Source organism: Serinus canaria, chromosome 1A (genome assembly GCF_022539315.1).
Source record: "Serinus canaria isolate serCan28SL12 chromosome 1A, serCan2020, whole genome shotgun sequence".
NCBI lineage: Eukaryota > Metazoa > Chordata > Aves > Passeriformes > Fringillidae > Serinus > Serinus canaria.
Window position 1 is genome coordinate 1,310,662 of NC_066314.1, and position 18,876 is coordinate 1,329,537.

General features: G+C 52.8%; 1 protein-coding gene across 1 annotated transcript; it reads right to left on the minus strand.

The window, feature by feature from the left end:
* Window positions 1-3,998: 3,998 nt before the first annotated feature.
* UCN3 (urocortin 3) lies at window positions 3,999-4,460 on the minus strand. The gene has a single exon (XM_050984961.1). The coding sequence runs from the start codon at window positions 4,458-4,460 to the stop codon at window positions 3,999-4,001; it is 462 nt and encodes a 153-aa protein (XP_050840918.1).
* Window positions 4,461-18,876: the final 14,416 nt, after the last annotated feature.

Genomic DNA, 18,876 nt, shown 5'->3' on the forward strand with positions numbered 1-18,876 from the left:
CAAAGGTTGCACCCCAAAGTCCCCATCCCTGATTGTCCCCTGAGAAAATTCCAGGTCCAGCCAGGAATGAGGATGGGGAAGGGGAGGGGAGCTCTGTCTGATTTTGGGGAGAGGAGGTGGAAGGATCCCAAAACTCTTTGGTGGCCCTAAAAGGACCAGGGTGGTGAGAGCAGGACCAGGTTGGAGGTGGCTCCTGGGAAGGTCCAGGTCCCTTGAGCCATCCCAAAGTCCCCATCCCTGATTGTCCCCAAGAAGATTCCAGGTCCAGCCAGGAATGGGGAGCTGTGTCCCCTCGGTGGAGTCACCTTGGAAAGGAGAGGGATTTTGGGGAAAATCCCCCAGTTTTTGGGGAGAGGTGAATCCTCATAGAGTGATTTCAGCTTTGTTTTCTTTTCTGGGAAGAGCAAAGCTGCTCCTACAAAATTCCAGCCTGTGGGAATGTTCCCACCCCTCTTCCAGCCCATCCACCATCCTTCATCCTGCTTCATCCACAATCAATCCGTTGGGTGAATCACTCTGTGCTGACTGTGAATTCTACAGAACCTTCTGGTGAATTGTTTCAGTTAGGCCATTAATTAAATGCTTTAATTTGAGTTTCAGTTTTTAATTTAAAGTTTAAATTGTTGGTGGAGGGGCTCAGTTTGATTAAGGGACCTCAGGATTCCATGGGAACATCTCCCTTACTCCTTCCATCCTTTCCCATTCCCGACCTCCACGCTGCTCATTTTTGTTGATTTTTTTTTTTTTTTTTACTCTCAGATTGCCCAAATTTAGGTTTTATTTTGCTTTTTCCCTGAGCTTTGCCCATCCAGTAAAAGCTGCAGGCTGAGCTTTGTCACGCTCTGGCTTTTAGATGAAATCCACTTTTTTCCACACTTCTGCCAGAGATTCCCTAGGGAATCCTTAAACCTCCCATTCCTGCTGAAGCAATCACTGTCCTGCTGCCAGGGCTGGAAATTTAATTGGGATTGAGATGGGAATTCCAGCACTTTGGCTCTGGCAGCCTCCTATAAAACCCTGTCCAAGCTCCCTGTCTCCCTGAAAAAATTCCCTCCCTCTCCTGGCTGCTCCCATCCAGACGTGATGTAAGAATCCCTGGAAGCTGCAGAGGAGCTGGAAAAGGGGATTGAGCCCGAGCTTTGCCTTTCCCTGGATTGCAGCTGGGTTATTCCTCCTCCTCTGGGGGCTCCCCGTGCTGTGAGGGATCCAAGAAAAGCAGCAAAAAAAGGAAAGGAAAGAAAGGAATCCGAGGGACAAAAAGGGAAAATCCAAGGGGAAAAAAAGGGAAAATGGAATTGAAGGGCTGGCTTGGGAATGTTGGGCTGACCTGGGGGAAGGGAGCTGGATTTAAATCCCAAATTCTCCTCCCCAGAGCTCCTGGGGCTGGGAGGTCCCCGAGGTGGGAGATCCCAGGAGCTGCCTCACCTCTGGCTGCCCTTTCCCTTGGAGCATTCCCAGGAGAAGGAATGAGGGTTTTCCATGCCTCCTTCCAGGCTCCCGGCCCCAGCAGGTTCAGGAGCTGGGAAAAGCCTCTTGAATTATTAAAAGTGATGAATTTTCAGCAGAGAAGAGCCCAGAGCAGAGCTCCAGGAGCTTTGGGAAGGGACAACTCCAGCCCTGCCTCCTGCCTCCCCTGGGAGCTGCGGATATCGTGGATGGAGGATCCAGCCAGGATGGTGGCACTGATGGCAGATCCTTGGCACTCCTCCACACCTGCCCTCGTCCTCTGTGGAATTCACCTGGCTGGAGGTGGGAACACCACACCTAAGGAGCTCCAGGAGATCCCAAACCCCTGGATCACGTGGGAGCTGTGGGAATGGTGCTCTCCTGGGATTGCTGGGTGGTGGCAGGATGGGTCTCGTGGGTGAGGTGGGAACACCACACCTGAGGAGCTCCAGGAGATCCCAAACCCCTGGATCACTCGGGAAATGTGGGAATGGTGCTCTCCTGGGATTGCTGGGTGGTGGCAGGATGGGTCAGATGGGTGAGGTGGGAACACCACACCTGAGGAGCTCCAGGAGATCCCAAACCCCTGGATCACGTGGGAGCTGTGGGAATGGTGCTCTCCTGGGATTGCTGGGTGGTGGCAGGAAGGGTCAGGTGGGTGAGGTGGGAACACCACACCTGAGGAACCCCAGGAGATCCCAAACCCCTGGATCACGTGGGAGCTGTGGGAATGGTGCTCTCCTGGGATTGCTGGGTGGTGGCAGGGAGGCTCTCATGGGTGAGGTGGTGATGGGGGACACGAGGACACAAAACTCTTTCCAAATTTCTGTCCTTCCCAAATTTCTCTCCACCTCCCAAACCTGCTGCATGCAGGGATGAGGGAAGAGCTGGAATTTCAGCAGGGCTGGGAGGTTCAGAGGAAGCTGGGGACACCAGGGCAGTGTGGGTGACAATGGCCAGACCCATCTGGGGACACCAGGGCAGTGGGGTGACCCTGGCCAGACCCATCTGGGGACACCGGGCGTGTGGGTGACCCTGGCCAGGGCCCATCTGGGGACACCGGGGCTGTGTGAGTGACAGTGGCCAGGGCCAATCTGGGGACACTGGGGCTGTGTGGGTGACAATGGCCAGACCCATCTGGGGACACCGGGGCCGTGTGGGTGACAATGGCCAGACCCATCTGGGGACACCGGGGCCATGTGGGTGACAATGGCTGGGACCCATCAGAGGAGACTGGGGCTGTGTGGGATTACCATGGCCAGGGTCTATTTGGGGACACTGGGGCCATATTGGTGGCTCTGACCAGGGCCAATCTGGGGACACCAGGGCTGTGTAGGTGACAATGGCTGGGACCCACCTGGGGACACTGGGGCTGTGTGGGTGACCAGGGCCAGACACCGGGGCTGTGTGGGTGACCCTGGCCAGGGCCCATGTGGGGACACCGGGGCTGTGTGGGTGACAATGTCCAGGGGACACTGGTGCCATGTTGGTGGCTCTGACCAGGGCCAGTCTGGGGACACCGGGGTCATGTGGGTACAATGGCCAGGACCCATCAGGGGACACCAGGGCTGTGTGGGGTGACAGTGTCCAGGGGACACTGGTGCCATGTTGGTGGCTCTGACCAGGGTCAGTCTGAGGACACCAGGGCTGTGTGGGTGACAATGGCTGGGACCCATCAGGGGACACCAGGGCTGTGGGGGTGACAATGGCTGGGACCTGTCTGGGGACACCGGGGCTGTGTGGGTGACAATGGCTGGGATCCATCTGGGGACACCAGGGGTGTCAATGGGTGACAATGGCTGGGACCCACCTGGGGACACCAGGGCTGAGTGGATGACAGTGGCCAGGGCCCATGTGGGGACACTGGTGCCATATTGGTGGCTCTGACCAGGGCCAGTCTGGGGACACCAGGGCAGTGTGGGTGACAATGGCTGGGACCCATCTGGGGACACCGGGGCTGTGTGAGTGACAATGGCCAGGGCCTATCTGGGGACACTGTGCCTGTGTGGGTGACAATGGCCAGGGCCCATCAGGGGACACCATGGCCGTGTGTGTGGGGACATTGGTGCTGAAGGTGCTGGTGACAAACGCAGGGACGACCCAGGAGGAGGAACTGGGAGATCCCTCCCGAGGTTGTCCCTGTAGGTTTCCCTTCCCGGTGGGTTGGTGGCCGTGGCAGGGACAGCTCGTGGCGGGATTTGGGAGGGCCATGGTGGGGACAGGGCCACCAGCCCGAGCTGGGGAATGTTCCAGAATCCCTGTGGAACAGAGGGGGCAGGAGATGGGACAACAAAGCATTGGAAACTCCAGAGATGGCAGCTTTAATCAGGAACCTTCCCGGGTGACGCGGCCCCTGCGCCCTGCTGGGGACAGGAACCTCTTCCCTGCGCGTGGAAACATCCGGAAGGAACGGCGGAGGAGAGCGGGGAGGAGAGGAGGAGGAGGAGGAGGAGGAGGAGGAGGAGGAACACGGATGTGGGGTCGCTCGATGGGTCAGAACCAGCCCAGGCCGATGTCCCAGCCGGCCATCAGTCCCCTCTGGTGGCCCCCAGTCACTTCCTGCGGCCGATCTGGGCCATCAGGTGGGCGTTGGCCGCCGCCTTGGCCCGCAAGTTCTTGGCCTTGGCGATGTTGAAGAGGATGTTCATGATGTTGGTGGGGACGTCGAGGGACAGCGTCACCTTGGTGCGCCGGTCGCTCTTGGCCCGGTTCTGCTGGCTCTTGCCCTTCCCCTGCGCCTGGGACACGTGTTTGTGGTGGCCGTCCCCCGGGAATGTCCTTTTCCCCAGCTCCTCCTCCTCCTCCGTGTCCTCCTGGGACGCCTCCTCCAGGGACGGGGACGCGGAGCCGCGCTTGTCCAGGGCGGCGTTGTCCTGGGGAGGGCCCGGCCGTGCCTCCGACAGGGCGGCCTGCAGGCAGCTGAGCAGGGAGGCGGCGCTGGACAGGCTGAGGGCGCGGCCGGCGCCGGCGGCTCCCAGCAGGACGAGGAGCAGCAGCAGCCTGGGGTGGGACATGGCGCTGGCCTGGCCGGGGAGACACCGGGAGGGCAGAGAGGGAGGTGAGCTTCCCATGGGACATCCAGGGCTCCTCGTCCCTGCCCGATCCATGAACTCCCCTCCCTGCGCTCCTGGAGTCACCTCCCAGGTCCCACTTGAAGGTTGGGATAGGTGGGAAGGAGATTCCTTGGGATGCAAGGCCTTGGTTTTGGGGTGTTGGTGGGAGGTGGGATGTCCAAGGAGCTTCGCTTCCTTGGAGCTTCCAGGGAATTTCTGTGGAGGTGAGGGTTTGGTCTTTGCTTCCATGGAGCTTCCATGGAGAGGAGGATTTGGCCATTCCTTCATGGAGCTTCCATGGAGAGGAGGATTTGACCATTCCTTCATGGAACTTCCATGGAAAGGAGGATTTGGCCATTCCTTCCTGGAACTTCCATGGAAAGGAGGATTTGGCCATTCCTTCCTGGAGCTTCCATGGAGCTTCCATGGAAAGGAGGATTTGGCCATTCCTTCCTGGAGCTTCCATGGAGCTTCCATGGATGTGAGGATTTGGCCTTTGCTTCCATGGAGCTTCCATGGAGAGGAGGATTTGGCCATTCCTTCCTGGAGCTTCCATGGAGATTCCATGGAGAGGAGGATTTGACCTTTACTTCCATGGAGCTTCCATGGAGAGGAGGATTTGGCCTGAGCATCCACGGAGCTTCCATGGAGGTGAGGATTTGGCCTTTCCTTCATGGAACTTCCATGGAGCTTCCATGGTTTAGAGGATTTTGCCTTTCCTTTGTGGAGCTTCCATGGAACTTCCATGGAGGGGAGGATTTGGACTTTCCTTCATGGAACTTCCATGGAGATTCCATGGGGAGGAGGATTTGGCCTTTCCTTCATGGAGCTTCCATGGAAATTCCATGGAGAGGAGGACTTAGCCTTTCCTTCATGGAGTTTCCATGGAACTTCCATGGAGCTTCCATGGTTTAGAGGATTTGGCCTTTCCTTCGTGGAGCTTCCATGGATCTTCCATAGAATTTCCATGGAGGGGAGGATTTGGACTTTCCTTCATGGAACTTCCATGAAACTTCCATGGAGATTCCATGGTTTAGAGGATTTGGCCTTTCCTTCATGGAGCTTCCATGGAAATTCCATGGAGAGGAGGACTTAGCCTTTCCTTCATGGAATTTCCATGGAGCTTCCATGGAATTTCCATGGAGAGGAGGATTTGGCCTTCCCTTCATGGAACTTCCATGGATCTTCCATAGAATTTCCATGGAGGGGAGGATTTGGACTTTCCTTCATGGAACTTCCATGGATCTTCCATGGAGAGGAGGATTTGGCCATTCCTTCATGGAACTTCCATGGAAATTCCACAGAGAGGAGGATTTGGCCTTTCCTTCGTGGAGTTTCCATGGATCTTCCATGGAAATTCCATGGAGAGGAGGATTTGGCCTTTCCTTCATGGAACTTCCATGGATTTTCCATAGAATTTCCATGGAGGGGAGGATTTGGAGTTTCCTTCATGGAACTTCCATGGAACATCCATGGAGATTCCATGGGGAGGAGGATTAGATTTTTCCTTCACGGAAATTCCATGGATCTTCCATGGGCGAGAGGATTTTGCTTTTCCTTCCTGGATCATCCCAGGGAGGATCCTCCAGGGCCCACACGTGGCTGCTGTTTGGGCCCCGGGAACCCCCTGGATCCCTCTCCAGCTCCCTGGAATGTCCCTGGGTGCCACCAGCTGCAAAGGCGACATTCCCTGTCCCCGCTCGCCCCGGAGCCACCAGGGATGTTCCTGGAGCCCATCAGTCCCAGGGGATTTGGGAATGCTGATCCCGAGTGGTGGCCCCGTGTCCCCTCTCCAGCCCCCCCCCTCGGGTGCTCCATCCCCAGGAGTTTCCTCCTTGGAATTCTGCCCTTTTTGGAGCCGTTTTGGGGCTGTGACTCCCGGACAGCTCTGCTGTTCCCCACCTCCCGTCATCCCCTGGGGATCCCTGACCATTCCCACTTGGAAAAATGGCCCCAGCCAGCCCCGAGGCCACCAGGGCTCTCCAAGCTCCTGGAATCCTTCTGGCATTCCCAAACCCCTGGAATCCTGCTGGCATTCCCAAACCCCTGGAGTCCTTCTGGCATTCCCAAAACCATGAAATCCCGCTGGAATTCCCAAACCCCTGGAATCTTTCTGGCATTCCCAAAAGCCCAGAATCCTGCTGGCATTCCCAAACCCCTGGAATCCTGCTGGCATTCCCAAACCACCTGGAATCCTGCTGGCATTCCCAAACACCTGGAATCCTGCTGGCATTCCCAAATCCCGGAATCCTGCTGCAGTTCCCAAACCCTGGAATCCTTCTAGCATTCCCAAACCCTGGAATCCTGCTGGCATTCCCAAACCCTGGAATCCTTCTGGCATTCCCAAACCCTGGAATCCTGCTGGCATTCCCAAACCCCTGGAATCCTTCTGGCATTCCCAAACCCTGGAATCCTGCTGGCATTCCCAAATCCCGGAATCCTGCTGGCATTCCCAAACCCTGGAATCCTGCTGGCATTCCCAATCTTCTGGCCCCATCTTGTGGCCAGCGGCTCGCACGGCAGTTCCTGGCTGGGGACCTCAGCTGGGGCTGGAATTCCATCCCTGATTTCCTCCCGTGGAGCAGCAGGGGGTCTTGGGAATTCCCCTGGGAATGGGGGATGTTCCTCAGATCCATCCCAACTCCATCCATGGTCCGGGATCTGTCACCTCCTGAGCCACCGTCCCCGAAATTGCCCTTCCCTGCCCTTGGAGGGGGAATTTTGGGAAGTTTTATCCCATAAATTCTGCCTTTTGCTATTCCTTGGAGAGGGAATTTTGGGCAGGTTTATCCCTTAATTCTGCCCTTTATTGCCTGTGAAATTGGGAATTTTATCCCCTAAATTCTGCCCTTTGCCCCTTTGGAGAGGGAATTTTGGGAAGGTCTTTCCTCTTAAATTTGCCTTTTACCATTCCTCAGAGTGGGAATTTTGGGCAGCTTTATTCCCTTTGGGCCTGCCTTTAGGTCTGTCCTTGGAGGGGGAATTTTGGGAATTTTTATCCCCTAAATTCTGCCTTTCATGATCCTTTGGAGAGGGAATTTTGGGCAGGTTTATTCCCATGAACTCTGCCCTTTATTTCCTATGGAGGGGGAATTTTGGGAAGGTCTTTCCTCTTAAATTTGCCTTTTACCATTCCTCAGAGTGGGAATTTTGGGCTGATGGATCCCCTTAAATTCTGCCTTTAGTGTCTCTTGGAGAAGGAATTTTGGACAGGTTTATCCCTTAAATCTGCCCTTTATTGTCCAGGGAGGGAGAGATTTTGGGAAGGTTTGGGCAGGTTTATTCCCTCAATACTTCTTCCCTTTTCCATCCCTTGGAGAGGGAATTTTGGGCAGGTTTATTCCCATGAACTCTGCCCTGTCTGTCCTATGGAGGCGGAATTTTGGGAATTTTTATCCCCTAAATTCTGCCTTTCACGATCCCTTGGAGAGGGAATTTTGGGAATTTCTTTTCCCCCTAAATTTGCCCTTTGCTGTTCCTCAGAGTGGGAATTTTGGGAAGTTTCACCCTCTCAATTTTGCCTTTTGCCATTCCTTGGAGTGGGAATTTTGGGAAGTTCTTTATCCCTTTAATACTTCCCCTTGCCATCCCTTGTGGATGGAATTCTGGGAAGTTCTTTCCCCCTGAATTTGCCCTTTGGAGTTCCTCAGAGTGGGAATTCTGGGCAGGTTTATCCCTTTGGCTCTGCTCTTTGCTCTCCATGGAAAAGGGCAGAGATTTGGGAGCTTCATTCCCGGAATTCTCCCCTTTCCCCCCTTCCCAAGGGGAGATTTGGCCGTGCCAATCCTCCCTCAGGAATTCAGGGAGCTGCTCCCTTTCCACTTCTCTGCCTCCCAAAATTCCCAAATCCCCCAAAATCTCCTCCATCTTTCCCTGGATCCGGAGGGGAGAGGAAGAGGAGCAGCCATGGGATGATCCAGGGAAAGCTTTTCCTGCAGGATCAAGGGAGGAAAACCCTTCCCAGGCTCTCAGCCCCCACATGGGATCCTCGAGGACCCCAAATCCCACATCTGGCCATTTCAACACGAGCACATCCCAGGATTTCATTTTTCCTTGGAAAAGGGGCTGGAGATTTGGGAACAGGGATTTTCCCGTGTGATCCAAGGCTGGGATTCCAGCCCCAAAATTCCCCTTTTTTTCCCCCAGCTGTGTTTTCACCTCCCTCCACCCTGAGCAAAGCCCCGGAGCTCCTGCAGGATGGGATGCTCGGGGTGGGAATTCAGGGAATTCGGGGATTTTCCCACCCCAAATCCTGGATGGGGAACGGGAATGTTCCCCAAAGCCCTTCCAGGGCTGGCAAAGCTCCCGGGATGTTCCTGCCCCGCCTGGAATCTCGTCTCCCTCACCACGGACTGAACCCAGCCCCTTTTCCTGGGATTTTTTCCAGCTTTTCCCGCTCAACAAAACTCCGGGAATCTCAGCTGAGCAAAGGGAAAACGCGGCTGGAGCCATCCACAGCCATTCCTGCTCCTCGCCGGGATGGATATCCTGGGAAAGGAGCAGGAACCAAGGAAAAAAACAAGGAAAAGCTGATTTTTTTTTTGGGATTGGGTTTATTTTTGCCGGGATTGGGGAGGGGTTTTGCCCCTCCGCTCCGGGAAGTTTTTATGGAGCCGGGAAAAACCTGGAATTGGGGTTTTCTCCTTGCTAAAAAAAAGCAGGAAAAGGAGGAAAAGCACCGGCTTTTGGTGGATCTGAGGGAACGGGAATTAAATCCGCTCTGCTGGAGCCGCTCCCGCCGGGAATCGCTGGCAGAGCCGGGAGCGTTTCCCAGGAATTTTATCGGGATGCTGCCGAGCCCGGGAGATCTCCCGCAGCTCGGCTTGGAAGGAGGAGAGCGGGATCGCTGCCTCTCCCTGCGGCGGGGGAGCGGGATGGAGCGGGATTTTCCCGAGTAAGTCTGGGATAAATCTGGGAATGGGACCTGGAGACTCCTGCAGCTCCGTCTGGTGCCGCCCGATGCTTTTCCCGGGGCTGATTCCCAAAATCCGGGCGGGCTCGGTGGGGGGGGTGGCTGTGCCTGGCTCTCCTCTCCATCCCTCGTTTTCTCTCCCTCGTTTTCCTTTTCCCAAGATTTTCCCATCCTTCCCGTGCTGCCTATTCCAATCTGCCTCCCAAAATTGCTGGAATAATACAAAAAAATGATTTTTCCTAGGAGGGAGGGCGAGGGGAATGACGAATCCCTTTAAATCAGAATATCTTGGATTGCTTTTCCCTACCTTGCCTATTTTTTATTTTTCCCTAAAACAACCCCAAAAAATCCCCCTGGAAAATTCCACGTCTGGATCATGGATCTGCCTCTTCCAAGGACATTTTCCCCCTTCCCAACAAGGATTTGGTGGGAAAATAAATTTGTGGGGGAATAAAACTCAGGAAAACAGCCCGGGATGGGATCCGGAGGTGGGAAAGTCTCTCAGTCCCTAAAAAACCCCAAACCCTGGAATGTGATTTCCCAAGGAAAAGGCTGAAATATTCCAAGTTTCTGGAAATGGGGGAACAACTGAAACCCAGGCACTCACCTGCTTCTCCTGGATGCTTGGGATGGGAAGGATTTGCCAGGAATCACTCCCAGGAAAGAGGCATCAGGAGCCTTTCCCAAACTTCTCCTCCCTGGTTTTGTTTTATATTTTTTTTTTTTTCCCAGGGATTGGGATATTTTTTTTCCCTCTCTCTGGAAACCTTTTCCCCCTCCCTGGTGTATTTATAAAAATCCCAGGGATCACGGGGTTGGAGTCGTGATTCCAGCCGTGGAGCCTTGGCTTGGGAATGATTTCATTCCAATGAGATCAGAGGGAGGTGGTGACGTCACGGAGCCTCTCCCCATCCGCAGGAAAAACCGGGAATTGGGGAAGGGGGGGGAGAAACGACGTCGGATCCCAAAATCTGGGAAGAGTCACCCCGGAGCGGGGCTGGCGTCAGTGCTGGGATCTGGGATCACCTCTGTCCCCCGGGTCTGGGATGTTTGCGTTCCCAAGGTTTTCCAGCTCCGAGGATTCCATGGATTGAGGTTATCCCAAAGAATGAGGGTTGGTTCCCCCAAGTGGGGATTTGGAAGGGTTTTCCCTGTTTTCCCCATTTCCAGGGAATTTTCTCTTCCCACTCAGGCAGGGAAACTCTCGGAAAATGGAAATTTTGGGGAAAGTTCTTGCAGGATTTGTTTGCACGATCCCGGGTGAGGCTTTGGGAGAGGATGGGAAGGACGAGGTGTGGGATGAGGGGGAAAAGCTGCAATTCCCTAAAACTCCTCCAGGATTTACTGGGATCATCCCAAAACACAGGGCGGGGAAAATTCCCAGTCTGGGCTCCCAGCACCAGACTGGTCCCAGTGAGCACGAAGGGGAAACTCCTGGAATTGCCCAAGGTTTGGGAGCAGAAGAGGGATCAGGATGGAGAATAGGGAATGGGGATGGAGATTTGGGAGTGGGGATGGAGATTTGGGAATGGGGATGGGGATTTGGGAATGGGGATGGGGATTTGGGAATGGGGATGGAGATTTGGGAATGGGGATGGAGATTTGGGAATGGGGATGGGGATTTGGGAATGGGGATGGAGATTTGGGAGCGGGGATGGAGATTTGGGAATGGGGATGGAGATTTGGGAATGGGGATGGAGATTTGGGAACGGGGATGGGGATTTGGGAGCAGGGATGGGGATTTGGGAGTGGGGATGGGGATTTGGGAATGGGGATGGAGATTTGGGAATGGGGATGGAGATTTGGGAGTGGGGATGGAGATTTGGGAATGGGGATGGGGATTTGGGAGTGGGGCTGGAGATTTGGGAATGGGGCTGGAGCTTTGGGAATGGGGATGGGGCTTTGGGAGTGGGGATGGAGATTTGGGAGCGGGGATGGAGATTGGGAATGGGGATGGAGATTGGGAGTGGGATGGAGATTTGGGAATGGGGATGGGGATTTGGGAATGGGGCTGGGGATTGGGCATGGGGATGGGGATTTGGGACTGGGGATGGAGATTTGGGAATGGGGATGGAGATTTGGGAGTGGGGATGGAGATTTGGGAATGGGGATGGAGATTTGGGAATGGGGATGGGGATTTGGGAGTGGGGATGGAGATTTGGGAGCAGGGATGGAGATTTGGGAATGGGGATGGAGATTTGGGAACGGGGATGGGGATTTGGGAATGGGGATGGAGATTTGGGAACAGGAATGGGGATTTGGGAGCAGGGATGGAGATTTGGGAGCAGGGATGGGGATTTGGGAGCGGGGATGGGGATTTGGGAGCGGGGATGGGGATTTGGGAGCGGGGATGGGGATTTGGGAGCGGGGATGGGGATTTGGGAACGGGGATGGAGATTTGGGAACGGGGATGGAGATTTGGGAGCAGGGATGGGGATTTGGGAGCGGGGATGGAGATTTGGGAACGGGGATGGGGATTTGGGAACGGGGATGGAGATTTGGGAGCAGGGATGGGGATTTGGGAATCAAATTCCAGGGTTTTGGTTTTTTTAGAGACTGAGAGACTTTCCCACCTCCGGATCCCATCCCAGGCTGTTTTCCTGACTTTTATTCCCCCACAAAATTATTTTCCCACCAAATCTTTGTTGGGGAGGGAAAATGTCCTTGGAAGAGGCAAATCCACACTCCAGACGTGGAATTTTTCAGTGTTTCAGACATGGAATTTTCACTGTGTTTTTTTTAAGGGAAAAATCGGGAAGAGAAGGCAGCAAAAAGAAGGAATTCCATATTTAATTCCATATTTAATTCCATATTTATTTCCTGGTTCCAGCCTTGAAAAGCAAATCCGGCATTTCTGGCTGCCAAGGTTTGGAATTCCTCACCCTGGGAGGAGAAATTGCTGCAGGAAAATTGTGTTTCCAAGGGAAATTTCCATCAAACTCCAGAATTCCATCCAAACCTCCCTCGGGAAGGAGCGAGCGGAGCCGGGGACATCTGAGGGTGCCCACAGGACCTGGGGGCCTCAAAGTTCCCAAAAGTTTCCCAGAAAAAGTCCCGGATTCCTGAAAAATGCAGGAAGTGAGGGGGGGATCCCACACATCCCCGGGATTCCACCTCTCCTCACCTTTCCCGGAGCTGAATTTCCTGGAGTGAATCATTCCTCAATAAAGTTTGGGGGGAAATCTGGGATTTGGGGTCGTCCCACCCCAGGAACTTCAAAAACAACCCCAAAAAAATAAAAAAAATCCCAAATCCCAGAAGTTTTGCCCAGCCCAGGAGATCCCATTTGGTGCTCCCAGAATTCCATGGACATGGATGCACTGAGGGGCACAAAGGATTCCCTGCTTGGCTTTGTCCCTTTTTCCCATTTTTTAGGGCTCCATTTGCCTTTTCCAAGCTGTGGGAGGAGGAATTTCCCTAAATCCTGCAGCAAACCCTCCCCTGCGGATTTCCAGGATTTTATGGGATTTCTCTTCCCCCTGACCCCATTTTGGGGGGGATTTTCACTCCTTCCAACAGCTCAAATCCCAAAAGTTTTCCCAAATATTGGGAAGCTCCATCCAATGGGAAGAGGAGAGCTGGGAACTCAAAGTTTTGAATAATTATTTTGCCTCTTTTGCACTTTTTTTCCCCCCACCTTTTCCGAGGGGATTTGCATTCCCTGGATTTCCACAAAGCTCTCCCTGTTTCATCTTCCTGGGAATGAATTAAATTAGCTCCATTAATTAAATTTAATTAATTAATTCAGTTAATTAAAGCCTGGAGCTTTGGATGCCAATGGAATGTCAGGAGAGCTCCTTGGGATGAGCTGGATTTGGGGCTACTTTGGAAATTCCCAAAAATCACCCGGGCCAAAGCCAAAAATCCAACCCCAGCAGCAGCTCCTGGGCATGGGATTAAATTTGGGATTAAATTTGGAATTCAATTTGGAATTCAATCTGGGATTCAATTTGGGATTAAACTTGGAATTGAATTTGGGATTAAGTTTGGAATTAAACTTGGAATTAAGTTTGGAATTAAATTTGGGATTCAATTTGGAATTCATTTTGGTATTAAACTTGGAATTAAGCTTGGAATTAGATTTGGAATTCAATCTGGGATTGATACAAGTCTAATTCAAACTTAATGTCAGTTTATACCAAATTAATCTCAATTCAAATTGAGATTAAATTTGGATTATAAATGGGAAATCGTTGGAATTAGACTTGAAAAGCTGTGGAATTACATTTGGGATTCACTATGGGATTCAATTTGGGGATTAAATTTGGAACTAAATTGGAAGTAAAATGTGGAATTAGTTTGGAATTAAATTGGGGTTATTAAATGGGATTAAATTTGGATCAATTGACATTAAATTTGGGATTCAAATTGATTTAAAATTTGGGATTCCATTAGAATCAAATTGGGAATTAAATTTGGGAGAATTGGGATTAAATTTGGAATTAAATTTGGGATTAAATTTGGAATTATAATTTGGGATTAAAATTTGGAATTATTTTACTTGGATTTTGCTGCTTTCCCTCCAAAGGAAGACGAAGAAAAAAGCGTTGGAAGAGGGAAGAATAATCCCAAACTCTCCAAATTTTCCTGGGATGTTTTTATTTCTTTCCCTCTGTTGCTTTTCCTGCCCCTTTTCCAAAGGGATTTTGCCCCTCGTGGGCAGCACAGACCAAAAAATCCAGGAATTTGTGAAGGGATCCTGGATCCTCACTCAGATTCCGGGAATTTTCTGTGTCCCAGTGGAAAATCCTCTTTGATCCCTTGGAGCTGCTCCTGCTTTTTCCTGCTCCCAGAGCTGGGATCTGACCCCACGGCTGGAAAGGGCTGGAAGAGCTCAGGGAATGTCTCATCCCCCCAGGGGGGTTTTGGTGCCTTTCCAGGATTTTTTTTGGGATTTTCCAGGTGCCAAACGGGGCAGGAGAAGCAGCCCAGGGTGGGATTGCTCCTTGGATCTCCTGGGACAAACCCATCCCGAGTTCTCCCCCTCTCCTGCTGGCACTGAAGGTTTGCCAGGAGTTTCCAGGGATTTTGGGTTTTGCTTTCCTAGGGCAAAAAAAAAAAAGGATGGATTAGGGATGGAGATTTGGGAACAGGGATGGGGATCTGGGAACAGGGATGGGGATTTGGGAACAGGGACAGGGATTTGGCATTTGGGAACAGGGATTTGGGAACAGGGATGGGGATTTGGGAATGGGAATGAGGATTTGGGAACAGGGATGGGATTTGGGAACAGGGATTTGGGAACAGGGATTTGGGAACAGGGATTTGGGAACGGGGATGGGGATTTGGGAACAGGAATGGAGATTTGGGATTTGGGAACAGGGATTTGGGAACAGGGATGGAGATTTGGGATTTGGGAACAGGGATGGAGATTTGGGAACAGGGATGGGGATCTGGGGTTTGGGAACAGGGATTTGGGAACAGGGATGGAGATTTGGGAATGGGGATGAGGATTTGGGAACAGAGATGGAGATATGGGAACAGAGATGGGGATTTGGGAACAGGGATTTGGGAACAGGAATGGAGATTTGGGATTTGGGAACAGGGATGGGGATTTGGGAACAGGGATTTGGGAACAGGGATGGGGATTTGGGAACAGGGATGGGGATTTGGGAACAGGGATTTGGGAACAGGGATGGAGATTTGGGAACCGGGACAGGGATTTCCCCCAAAAGGTCTGTGGGAGGCAGGAAAAGCTCCTGGAGAGGCTGGAGGGAGTCACGGAGGCTTTTCCAAGCTTCAGGCCAGGCTGGATGAGGTTGGAACTGCCTGGGATCGTGGGAGGTGTCCCTGGCCCTGGGATGAGCTTCAGGATCCTTTCAACCCAACCATCCCATGATCCCAGGATTAATTCCAGCCCTCCATTAACGGCATCTTTAATTGCTCCCACCGTGGGAATCCATAATTAAGGAGCCAAATTCCAGCTGGGAACACCAGCAGGGATTTCCGGGCTGCTTTTCCCCCTGGCGGGATTTCCTCAGCTCCTTCCCGGTGGATCCCATCCCCATCCCATCCCATCCCATCCCATCCCATCCCATCCCATCCCCATCCCATCCCATCCCATCCCCATCCCATCCCCATCCCATCCCCATCCCATCCCCATCCCATCCCAGCCCAGCCCATCCCAGCCCATCCCAGCCCATCCCAGCCCATCCCATTCCCATCCCATCCCAGCCCATCCCAGCCCCATCCCAGTCCCATCCCCATCCCATCCCATCCCATCCCATCCCATCCCATCCCATCCCATCCATCCCATCCCATCCCATGGATCCCATCCCATCCCATCCCCATCCCATCCCATGCCCATCCATGTCCATCCCATTCCATCCCATCCCATCCCATCCCATCCCATCCCATCCCATCCCATCCCATCCCATCCCATCCCATCCCAATCTCCCGGCACACCCGGAGGGCGCTGGGCGTGGCCTCTCGGGGCCGGCTCCTTATCCAATTACGGAATTATCCCGATCCAGCCTCTCCTCCCTCCCCATCCCTTCTCCCGCCCGGGGTTGCTTAGGAACTGCCGCCGGCACCGGAGGCTGCGGCCGGGGGGGGTTCAGGATTCCCTGGCTGGATGCAGGAATCCATTTTCCAGTAGCCAATATCCCAGGAATCCCCTCCTGGGAAGGGGCTGGGAGTGCTCCTAAATCCATGATTTGCATCCCCGAGCCACAAATCCCATTCCAAAATCCCTCTTTATTTCCAGATTTGTGAGCTGGCGTGGGGTGCTCTAAATCCCAGATTTAGAAATCCCAAATTTCCTTGGCTCTTCCCAAGGCCTTTCCCCAAAGGATGTTCAGGAATTTTCTGCTTTGGAGCCAGGAAAGCCACGGGAAAACCTGGAACCTCTCCCCCCCCTCCTGCCCTGAGATGATTTCAAGGAACTCGATTAGGCTGCTCCGACATTTCCAGGGAAGCGCCGGGGCTCCGTTCCCGGAATGCCGCGGCCCTGCCAAAGCCTGGATGGCAAATCCGTTGGGAACATTGGATTAATCCAGGGAGGATTAAAAACAAATTCCGGTTCTCAGTTTCCCCGAGCTCTGATGGGAATTTGAGCTGGGTTTAATCCACTGAGCTCCACCTTAGGCCGGCCTAAATATTGGTTTTCACTTCCCAGCTCTTCCAAACCTGGATTAAATCGCTTGGATCCCTTGGGAATGTGGGTTTTGGTGGAGGGTTTGGAGCCAAATCATTCCCTTGGGAGGCTCTTCCCAGCTCCTTTGGATGATCCTGGGCCAGGAGGCCAAATCCTTCTCCAGCCTCGGATTTGGGATTTGGAGCCAAAAGCTGCCGAGAAATTCCAAAGCCAGGGAGGTGAGCTCTGAGTTTTAGGGATGGCGCTGGGCTGGAAAAGGAAAATGAAGGGATTGGCCACAAAATTCTGGGAATGACAACGCAGGAAGGGAATTTCCTCAGGCTCCCAGATCCCACAGGTCCGTTCCTCCCCTCCTGCTGCCTCCAGCCCTGGGGATTCCAGGCCCTAAAGAGGATTTCCATGGAATTTCTGCTGCTCGGGGTCTCCTCAGCCTCGGTGAGAACTTCCCAACGTTTGGCTCCAAATCCCAAATCCTGAAGGCTGGAGAAGGATTTGGCCTCCTGGTCCTGGAGCATCCAAAGAAGTTGGGAAGAGCCTCCCAAGGGATCCATAGGGGGGATGAGGGATTTTTCCTCTTGGATTTGGGAGAAAATTCCACTTTGAGTTCTTAATGAGCAGTTAATTACTGAATAGGTCGTTATCCTTAATGGAATGGAAGGAAGAGGATTTTTAATATGGAGCAAGAGGACCCAGGGAATGGCTTTAAACTGGAATAGGGCAGGCATGGATGGGATCTTGGGAATGAGGAATTCCTGGCTGGGCTGGAATTCCCAGAGCAGCTGGGGCTGCCCCTGCATCCCTGGAATGTCCAAATCCAGGTTGGACACTGGGGCTGGAGCAGCCTGGGATGGTGGGAGATTCCCTGTCCATGGCAGGGGTGGAATTGGATATTCCTTAAAGTCCCTTCAATCCAAACCATTCCATGATTTTGTTTTCCAGCCAGGGAACCTGTGGCTCCTCCAAGTCTCCACTTCCCTGATCATTTGTGCCCGTTTAATTTGGGAACGAGATGATTTCCTGATTATTTCAAATCCTTCATTTTTCCCTGCATGGCCTCAGCTCCCTTGGGGCTGGAATTCTGCTCATTCCATATTCCCTGGCGTGTTGGATTCCAGAGGCTGCAGCGTGCCAAGCTCAGCATCCTTCAGCATTCCTGGGTAAATTCACACCCAGGGAAACCGGGAAAATGTGGGAATGTTCTCCAGAATTCCACTTGTTCCCAAGCCCTGTGGGAAAACCCAATCCCTCCCTTCCGGGTGACGCCGCTGTTCCCACTGGGAATGTTTTGTTTCTTCTCCCAGGGAATATTTTTCTGGAATGTTTTTCCCGCCCAAGACCATCTCAGGACAGACCAGGATTTCAGGAGGAGAGGCTGGAATTGTCACTCCGGAAAGGGCTTACAAAATTCCAGGTTTTTCGGGGTTTTTTTGGGGAGAAAGAGGAACAAAGGTCCCCAAATCTCTGCTCCTCCCTCCTCAGTGCCTGGGATATTGTGGGGGAGGAAGGAAATTCCTGGGATTTTGGGAGTGAGGAGAATCCTTTTCCCACCTGTGCTACCAGGAGCAAAGGGCCAGCCCTGAATCCCGGGGAATCTGAAATCTGGGAATGCTGAAACCTGGGAAATCTGAGCTCAGATTTACCAAATGACATGGAAAACTGTTAATTGATTCCTGTTTTCCCACTGGAAATTCCTGGGATTTTGGGAGTGAGGAGAATCCTTTTCCCACCTGTGCTACCAGGAGCAAAGGGCCAGCCCTGAATCCTGGGAAATCTGAAATCTGGGAATGCTGAAACCTGGGAAATCTGAGCTCAGATTTACCAAATTACACGGAAAATTTTTAATAGATCCCTGTTTTCCCACTGGAAATCCTGAAACCTTTCCCAGGGATTGTCCCATGGAGCAGGACCCCTCTCAGCTGTGTCTGTGTCTCCATGGGACCAAAATCCAGGGATTTGGAATCCCTCTTTCTGGAATTCCACAGGTTACAGCTCCAAGCTCCTCGAGGAGCTGGAAGTGGCAATTTTTTAGGGAGAAGCCTGGCTTGGATCCCTGTTTTTTTCTTGGAGATTTTGGGATGGCTCTTTTAACCTACCCAGGAAATTTCCAAGTGGAGGAGAAGGTGGGAATTCCTAAAGGCCCCAGGGAATTCCCAAGTGGAGGAGGAGGTGGGAATTCCTAAAGGCCCCAGGGAATTTAGGGCCAGGCCAAAAGGGATGGGGCTCCACCTGATCCAGCTGGAAAAATGGATATTCCCACCTTTCTCTTCCCTTCCCAAGGTTTCCCTCTTCCAGGCGAGTGATCCAGAATTCCCCAGCATTGAGACACTTTTATTTTACAAAAATAAAACCCGGGAATTTGTGCCGCCTGG